Genomic DNA, 9,873 nt, shown 5'->3' with positions numbered 1-9,873 from the left:
TTTTTCACTGTTTATTTATTTTTATACACGTATATTAAAATGTATATTGCATTACGGTGTTCGTAATATTTTAATTTTTTTTGTGTTTCTCATAATCTGTATTTTATATTTCAACGCATCTTGACTAGACTAGCTTGTGTAAGTGCAGCAGAAACCATAGCACAGCATGCCCTCTTACGGCAACATGTGTAACTGCAAAGAATTCATTGCCGTTTTTTCAACCTTGATTCTCATTATGTTTCAGCAAACTATCTGGTTCTATGTTGTGGTTAAAACACAACGATACAAACTTACACAGTAACAGATATCTTACACCAAATGTACATCTTTAATGACACAAGAGATAAGACCTTAACCTTACTAGTAGGCAGAAACATCGTTTTTGTAGCCTCAGGTAAACAGCTGGGATCGTTGGAATATTGACCGTTTCTTGGAAAAAACGCAATGCATTAACAGTGTTAAATTCCTCTCATTAGACTGGTGCACTTAACATGTCAATTACTGTGGCTAATAAAAGACAACAAACGGCTGGCACTTTTCATTATTTATTTTATTAAACCATCGGCTGCATACGCATCAATGCCTTCCTTTTCTGCAGAACTTCACAAACGTCTCAAGGAAACAAAAACAGATAAAACATATCAAATAAGGTGAATGGAATTAATTGGTCAGACACCAGAATGCTCCTACAGTAGGTGCCACAAAGAGGTTGACAAGTATCTCCTATAGAGCTATTCCACGACCTCATTTCAGCATCATTTCCATTCCAAGAACATAATAAAACCAGGATCCACTAATAATTAACAAAGCCCGTTAGATATTTCCTAAATCGTAGAACCAAAGAAATCAATGCCTGCAACCAAAAAGCTGCTACTTACAACAAGAATAATTTAGTTAACACAAAGAACTTTTTATACTCAGATGGCCTTTTTTATTTACAATGATACAGTATACACAAACCCTTGGAAAAACTATGTCATATGCGCCGTTCACGTAACACAAACAAGCAAAACGTATCTGATAACATGTGCATTCATAAACTTAAATAAAAAATATGCTTTTAAAAGTCTTTGGATATTCAAACGTTCCTCACAACGCAACACTCCAGCTGCAGATCAAAAAGTCTTTAAGCTTGTTGTGTAAAGCGTCATTTGGAGGTATCACCCAGTAGATGGACTATGAGCTCATAGGTAGACAACACTATGGCCGTGTTGGGGATCTGTCGGATGAGCTGTGGAATGAGACCTCTGTAAAAAGCAGCGTAGCCTTCCTCCACCGCCACAAGGCGTGCCGTCTGAAAGAAGTACTTGTATTTGCTTCCCTCTTCTCGGAGTCTTGTCCGAATTACCTCTGTAGGAGACAAGTGGAAAAAACAAGACAAAGCCTATTTCAAGATGATAGTTTTTTGCATTTTTGCATCACAATTAAACAAATAATAAAAAATGATCACTGTAAATTATTACTTCCATTCAATAAAATGAAATAGTGGTATTATAACACCTAGTCCTATTAAGCGAATCTTTCATTAAAATCAGCATGAAATTATCATGATGTAGTCAGTTTGCTTAATTGCAACAGAAAAGCCATGCGTTGTATATATTTAGACAGACTGTCTGATGCTGGTTTATCCTGGAGGATGGTCGTTTGTACATACCATGTGGATAAGCTATGCATGACGCGCAGCCCTTGGCAAAGGCGGCAGCCAACATGAGGCCCAGGAAATCCGAAGCCCCCTTTTCCGTGTCAGTGGTGGGTGTGGTAAATCTGCTATGTGCTAGGTGCTTCTTCAGCGTCTCATAAATGAGAAAGCAGATCATGGTCTCCGAGATGCCAGCGTATGACGCGGTCAAGCCCCGGTAAAAACCTCTCATCCCTTCCGTCTTGTACACGTAGCGCGCACATTGCAACGCGTTCATTTTCTTCTCTCCTCGTGCCCTGCAGAACACAGACAGTCAGTCAGGCGATTAGGAAGCGACAGATTACAAAGGTCAAGAATTTAACACGATCAAATCTTAGCTAACAGATCCGGTTTTGAAATCTTGTTTCGTCACTAACTGTGCGAATACCAAAATCAAGGTCAAAACTACTTGAAACTTTAAAGTTTAATACGCAACGTGGTTGGAAGGATAATTTAATAGCGGACTATTTTTAGAGCGCCCCATCTGACATACTTCTCTCATATGACCCTAGCAGGCTACTGTCCAGTGCTCTTTATAGTGTAAATATGGAACACTGCCGCTAAGCCCCGACTTGTGCGTCAAGGTGGATATTTATACTGTGCCTGCTTGGATCACATGCTAACCATCATGAAGCTTGTGTAAGAGGAAGACGACACCAATTGAGTTTCACATTCACCATCTGAAAACTCATTAACCTTCGTGGTATCTGGGGACGCCTTCTAACTCGCAGGCTATAAAGCCAGAAAGGGTTTGATACAAATGTCCTCTAATGCACTCCATAAACTCAGGGGTGCCAAATCCTGTTCCTCGAAACCTTCATGAAACACAGCTAAAACTCTACAGTATAGGAGTTTTACAGAAAAGTAACAGAAAAGTAGTTAAAACTCAACAGAACTAACATACTTCTTCTCGAGCTGCATTCTTGTTTTGACCATCCAGATTGGATTCATAAGCGAGTTTGTGACAAAAGCTGAAAAGCAAATAAATAGGGTTGTATAAACTTGTGCAGTCTGCATACTCAAGTCCAGTCAAATGTACTTTTATGTACAATTTGTACAAATGTACAATTATAAACACTGGCAAAACCCCACCTGCAAAGCCCGCCGAGGACATGTGTACCACTCCACTGTTTGGCACAAAGATGCCATTGAAAGTCTCCTTTGACTTTGAATAAGCTGCAAAATAGATGGCCCTGCAGACAAACAGAAAGAGAACTTCTGTTGAACTCAAACCACCACTGCTTCCTCGCTCCATGCATGATAGTGCAGAGTTCATTTTAATGCAAAGCGGGCCAGTTAAACTGAAAGACTGCCAATGCTTTATCTATCCGGCCAAACAGCATGCTGCGAGAGTTCCTGACGGTGCAGTCTGTTTCAAACTGTGGACTGGAACAGACTGTGGGTACATCAGCACAAAAGCTCAATAAGCACCATGACGACTTTGGAATGAAAATTGCTCTAATAAATTTATGGGCCAACATGAAAAACTGTAAAAGGGTTCCCAAGCTTGCTTATTTAATTATATTTGAGTTAATATTATTTATATGTAACTAAAGAAGGCCGGAGGGAAATACACGGTGATAGTTTCAGAGAATTTAAGAAATTCTAAGAACATACAATAATACCTTCTATGAATTTAGTCACTTTTTATCCTGTCTTACATTTACTCACTGAAAATGATGTATTATTGTAAAATAACAGTTATAGCTGAATTATATCAGGGTGGTTGTTGCTCTAAGTCAGATATAGTTTCTTGGTTTAGTGCGGTGTCATTGTGTCAGTAATCCTTTCCTAGAGAATAAGACACAATAACACAACACTGTTAAACATTTCAGGAGTCCTCCCTTCCTACTGAACCTTGTCTTATCAGGAAACGGGATGAATCTAATATTTAAAAAAGCAACAGACCTCTTAACATCATTTTTTTTAAAAGGACTCCTTTCTCCTCGGTTTGACAAAATGTCAATCTTGACTCCTATGTAATTTACCACCTAACCTTGAGATCATATTCACACATCGTATTCTTGACCTTTGACACAAGCAGCGTTTTGTGTTAAATCACAGTTATTACCTTGAGGGTGCAACACCAACGAGATTTGGACCCAGTCCTCTGAAAAGAGATCTTGGTCCCTCTTTCTCAAGAATTGACCTGAAGAGAAAGAAGAAAATTATTTAGACTGATAAAATCATCAAGTGTGAGCTCACTACGGCAGAAATACTGCAAGGTGATTTTTCAAAAAATGTATTTCCTCACTGATTCACCCATATGACAATAGACTCCTGACAGCTGATTTAACTGATGAAGTATTTATCAAAGTTGCCTTCCTTAAACTTTTCACCGCATGTTAATAATACAACCCTTCCTGAAAGGAAAAGCCATTAAATATGAGTGTTCCTGTATCTAAACCTGTATAGCAGTGCTAGCTGTGCCAAGGTCATGGGTTCAATTCCCAGGAAACACACAAACTAAATAACTAATAAAATGTATGCTATTGCAGTTTGTTATGTGTCTGTCAAAAGCATTAAAGGGGAAAGTTCACCCAAAAATTAAAATTCTGTCATCATTTACTCACCCTCGAGAATCTGTATATATTTCATTGTTCTGATGAACACAGAGAAAGATATTTGGAAGAATGCTTGTAATGTAACCAAACCACCATTGACTACCATGATAGGAAAAATAACAATGGTAGTCAAAAGTGCCCCAGAACTGTTTGCTTTCCAACATTCTTCCAAATATCTTTCTCTGTGCTCATAAGAACAAAGACATTTATACAGATTTGGAACAACTTGAGGGTGAGTAAATGATGACAGAATTTTTATTTTAACTAAATTGAAGGTTGTCTTTTCTGAAGGTTTAAAAGTCACGTAGACCAGTACACTCCCTCAGAGATGGCTGGTCAGGGACACCATGTGCTTGCAGACAGTAATCGGAGCACAGCAAGAAGGAATCATGTGACAGTGCAGGTTACTAAAGGCCTTGGCCACTTCCCAAACTACCCGAAATAGACATATACAGCGACATTAATGGCACATGTACTGAACTCTTGTGTCCTTACATAAGGGCTGCCTCCCACTGGCACGGCACCAGCAGTAAAACACCCCTTTATTAAAGGTCTAGAGTGGGATTTATAGCGGCCACTAGCGGTGAGTTGGAGAATTGCAACCAATCTCATCAGTCCTCCGCTGACACCACCCTTTCGAAACACTGCGGTGGCCACCACAGTACAAAAAGATGTCGTCGGCTGAGACAGCGTGTCTTCTCATGTTGACACAGGGAAGAGATCATGCAGGCATTAGAAAGACTGTAGAAAGAGCGATGTCTTATTTATTACATAAAATAAAGGGTCTGTGGATTTTAAGTCTAAAAAGAAGGATAAAATTCAGGACCTGCGTTAATATTATAAAGACTTTCCAGCAGAGACGTGTTAGGACCAGTGCTCGAATTGAGTTAAGTCTTATGGGGATTTTTTTTTGGTGGGGGTTAGTCTTGCAATATACAATTTATACAAAATACACAATATATTTGATCATAATATGCATAATTATATACTATTTATTAAAAACAGGCTTACATAAAGGAACAGGCTTCTTTTACTGTATTTTGGATCAAATCAATGCAGGCTTGGTGAACAGAAAGGACTTTTGAACAGTAGTGTACGTTCAACAGAATAATTATAGCATTATTTACCAATGTAGTATTTACTATTTTCCCTAAAAATAACTGGATGATTGACACTTTATGATAATAATGTTTAAATGCAAGAAACTAGTTTTTTAGATATTAAAAATATAAATTGTGACAAGACCGGCTGTCAGTCTGTGTGTTAGTGTTGTGGGGATTTTTCAACGATTTCAGTGCAGTTTACATAGTTACGTCCAGTAGGTGGCGGCAAGGGACTGTTATGAGTGAGTCTGTCAGTCAGCAGACTATTCAACCATTTCAGTCCAAAAGTTTTATTCAGCTTTATTCGGCTTTATTCAGGAACTAACTATGGCTATCAATATGTCAATCATAGCTATTTCAAGAGTGAATCCCGCATTAATATGCCGATGTAATTCCCGAAACTTTCCAGCGTGTATGTGGCCGTTGGTTTTAGCAGCATGAAAAACAAGTTTTATACAATTCTGAATGGATTATAGCACAGAAACCGCACAACCAGCACTCCCTTTATAATTACTAAAAAGCTGTCACTCATCTTCATCGAGATTTCTAGCACCCCAGAACCAGGCCTAATAATAAATTACGCAAGAAATACAAAAGCTCCGACATGGAGTTGAAAAATATAGTGGAAATATATATAGAGAGAGAAAATTACCCCTTAAAAAAGTAGAAGCTTCCTCTTCCCGACTGCGAGTGGAGGTTTATTATTCTCAATTTTTTTAGCTGAAGTTAGCTTCCCCGGAGCGACACCGATCAATCAGTTATGTCAACGATATCCTGCGCTTAGCGGTCTTTAGTCGTGGGGCGGGGCGTTTAAAATTTAAAGAGACATGACAACTAGCCCATAAACAAACTTAATATTAATTATTGTAAATAATTAATTCACGAAATTTACCATATCCATTACATGAATTTAATCACAGTTGTCATTATCATTTTTACTCAAATAAAAATATCTGAGGGTCCCCCCTAAGTCTATTTTTTACTTCTTATGGGGGGTCCCGGATCCCCCCAGCCCCCCTTCAATTCGAGCACTGGTTAGGACCCACGGTACTAATGCTTTTAACAGAGATATCTACAGAGATACTTTCCAGCAGAGAGACGTTGGAGAGAAAGATCGTCTTAAAATCACCCCCGAGGAGGTTGCTATGATTCGGATCACTATGCGAGTAACATTGGTTTTTCTGTTTGTTAGAACCAAGATATGTTTTTGTTGTAATATTAGCTGTGTAACAGAGCAGTTTTGAGCATCATTGTTTATCTGGAACCAGTGTGCTGCTTGTATATACTCGTGTCATCTTCCCTTATTTTATTCATTTGCATTATTATTTGCGTGGTCTAAGCTATGATAAAGCTAAGCATTTCATGCTTGCATTGCACAGCACGTTTGAGGGCAGAGATAGCTAACAGTAAATAGCAACAGTATGTATGTAGATATAAATAGCTTATTCTAAGGTATTACAAACATAACGGTTCATTACATAAGGTCTTTACACACCTCTGAAGAAATAGTTTCGTATATTATCTTGCATTTCTGTCAATAGATCCTCCTAAAAATCCCACATTGCTCCTTTAAGAGCAGGATAAGAGTTGCCTGCATCATCACCCAAAAGCTCTCTGTGTAATCTGCTTTCAAGTAGATCAAATCCAGTCGCTAAATTGATAGCATTAAATCCATATGACATATTTATGAATTCATGTACACTATTTGACTGCTCCATGCAATAACTACAGTATATTTAAATTTAAGACAGAGCAACTGTCAATAATTTCCGCTTACCTTAAGACCTGCAGCAAGCCAGGGGTGACGTGTCCCGGTCTAATGACACCGGCACCGTTGAACGTACCCAGCTGGACCTGGAACACGGGTCTGAGGGTGAAGCCTGACGACTGGAGCCTGGTTTTTAACACCTCCAGGGGGCAAGTCATGATGGCACCTACCGTTCCACCACATCTGTAAACATAAACAAAACAACTGTGAATGCTTGGTCTTTGAACTGAGCCATTATATGACTCCATCACCATCTTGACAATAAAGAATCTTGAATCTTAAATCTACAACCAGACAGACTTGACTGCATAAAAGATAAATGCCATGTAAAAGGAGATGAATGATTAGTTAAGCACAAAAATATCCCATCTTCATGACTATGTTTGGGGCAAATCCAGGTCAAACAAAACCTCAAGCGCAAATGACATTGCAATGTCAGCAATAATAGCAGTCAACGCTCATTCCGGTTGTTGTAGGAGTCACGGAGTTCAAGGAGAGCAAACTGAACCTCGACAAAATGACACAACATGACGTTGGCGAAATTGATTTTAGGATCACTATCAGAAAATCTGCACTTAAAATGCAAAGTGCGATTTGGAAATGAAAATATAAAGACTAAGCCAACCAAAGCAAATACCAAATCCAGTCCAACCTGCAGAACCATCCCAACCAAGAACCAAGAGTTAAACTGCAACATAATCAACCTATTATGTGGATTGTTTACTTCTGGCAGGACACAAAGCAAATACATTGCGACTTCACAAGCATAGATCATGCTAAACAGAAATCTAAACAGAAATTCGGCTACAACATGCTGACACAGATCATGGGTCTGGGCGGAAGCACGGGGTGCGTGATGAGCACAATGGCTCCAACCTCAGGAATGGAAGTGGGACAGATTAATAACAAATCTGACTAAGAAGTGCAAACAAGGGCGAACATCCTTAAGCCAAACACTGCTGCAAGTCTCATTTCGACTTACAACTACACAGCATGTCTTCATGAAAAACGATTAGACCCACAGTGCTATGGGTAATGTTTCGTAACAGGCTTTTTGGAACAGAGAAACAAAGCCAGAGGCGTGATTACATAACGTATCGTGACAAAGTTCTTTGAATAAAAGAAAAATGCCGATGCGTCCTTTAAAGCAAGTCACCTGAATCTAACTAATGGGCAATCGAGCTCAAAACTAAAGCTCTCGTCTGTTAACTATATGGCATTAAAATATAAAACTGAAGAAAAGCTGACAGCATATAAAAGCATGATCCAGAAATATGTATGTCGCACATAAAGAAAATACAGAATCATAGATGTCACAGGATTTTTTATTCTCATCTGATTATTCAAAAAAGCTTTTTGCTTAGCTGTAATAGTTAATACATGACTTGACTGATGTGACAAAATGACATTTCAAACATGTTCAAAAGAGCAATTCTTGTAAACACGTGCACTCCTATTGTCCATTTATATATTAATATGTTAATTTATATTTAGATATGAGTAAGTGTGATAGTAATGCACACATTTTTGAGCATTTAGTAGGAGTAGGATTAAAAGCATGTTTGACATGGGTAGTTGGGTACGAATCTTTATGCCCTTTAAAGAGACAAAAGTTCCAACTACTTTACTGAGAGCAGGTGGCATTAAATGGACTGCGTTATAACGACGCATTATCATGCGCTAAAAGCATGAAACAGCTATTAAGAAAATGTTGATTAAAGAGAAAACGTATAGGTGTCATAAGTATTGTAGGTCAGCCTAATGTTAGAAATGTATTTTAGGACATGATTGTGGGATGACCTTGAACAAGATAAGAGTCACCCAAAGCAACCAACATCCTCTATTTTAATATTAAAACGTTTTACAATAAAAAATGATTATGCAAAGACAACTTAGTATTGTGAATTAGTAAAAGCTAAAAATGTATAGCTTGTCCCATTGTGGCAAGCAACACAAACTTCCTTTGTTGTAACTTCTAATACAAAAACAAATATAATAGTTACCTGCATTTATATATAAAAACATTTTTAGATTTTGTGTAACAGTTATATCGCAGTAGCACGTGAAAAGCTCGCGAGAGATGCAGTCTCGTCTCGTGCAACTAGATCATTACGTAACGCGATATTGCCCTGTGTCTTCTTGACAGCGGGGCTGTATAATCGTCAACTACTCACCAGACAACATTTTGCCACAGCTGTTTTTATACCACAATTTATTAAAATTAATATTGAAATTAAATAAACGCATGTTTATGTAAATGTAATCCAAAACGCTACGGTCGCGTGACTGGCTGGCTTCAACGCTAGCTAAAAGCTAACACAGCTTTCTTCACTTAAATTCATTTTTAAACCACCACAATTAGGACACGGTAGTTATATTAACAACAGCCTTAAATTGCTTTCCGCACGATACGGGTGTGACATTTTGCAAAACCACCCGAGTCCGTTCAAAGTTGTTTTCGACCTTCCAGCCTCGCAACCATTTTCGCTTTTGATCTGGAAATAAAAACACGCTTTATAATAAATCACACTTACCCCCCTGCGAAGAGATGTAACAACGTGTCTTTCTGTGCCATTTCAAAGATTCATCGTACCTCACTAAACGTTAGATTTATAAAAATAAAATAAATGTGGTCGCTTGAATAAGCGGCCTGATATGGTGTCTGCTCGGCAACCGGCTTCTCTAGCTTCAACCCGGAATAACGCAAAGAACAAGAGAAGTACCCAGGACAGCACTGATCACGTCACGGGGCAGGACGGG

At 38.5% G+C, this 9,873-nt stretch overlaps 1 protein-coding gene across 1 annotated transcript; it reads right to left on the bottom strand.

Annotated features, from left to right (window-relative positions):
- Nucleotides 1-532: 532 nt before the first annotated feature.
- slc25a33 (solute carrier family 25 member 33) lies at nucleotides 533-9,807 on the bottom strand. Its single transcript, XM_057319864.1, has 7 exons — nucleotides 9,648-9,807; nucleotides 7,123-7,296; nucleotides 3,750-3,827; nucleotides 2,771-2,871; nucleotides 2,583-2,649; nucleotides 1,655-1,935; nucleotides 533-1,350 (listed from the first exon to the last, which is right to left on the bottom strand). The coding sequence occupies exons 1-7, from the start codon at nucleotides 9,686-9,688 to the stop codon at nucleotides 1,148-1,150; spliced, it is 945 nt and encodes a 314-aa protein (XP_057175847.1). The 5' UTR covers nucleotides 9,689-9,807; the 3' UTR covers nucleotides 533-1,147.
- Between the last annotated feature and the right edge of the window lie 66 nt (nucleotides 9,808-9,873).

The sequence above is a fragment of the Triplophysa rosa genome, linkage group LG21, assembly GCF_024868665.1.
Source record: "Triplophysa rosa linkage group LG21, Trosa_1v2, whole genome shotgun sequence".
Lineage (NCBI taxonomy): Eukaryota > Metazoa > Chordata > Actinopteri > Cypriniformes > Nemacheilidae > Triplophysa > Triplophysa rosa.
This window is presented reverse-complemented; position numbering and strand designations above follow the sequence as displayed.

Coding starts and splice junctions, on each gene's coding strand:
- slc25a33 (XM_057319864.1), bottom strand. CDS start 9,688: ATGGCACAGAAAGACACGTTGTTACATCTCTTCGCAGGGGG. Junction 1,936..2,582: donor AGAATGCAGCTCGAGAAGAA/GTATGTTAGTTC, acceptor TGTGTTCTGCAG/GGCACGAGGAGAGAAGAAAA. Junction 1,351..1,654: donor ATGCATAGCTTATCCACATG/GTATGTACAAAC, acceptor TGTCTCCTACAG/AGGTAATTCGGACAAGACTC.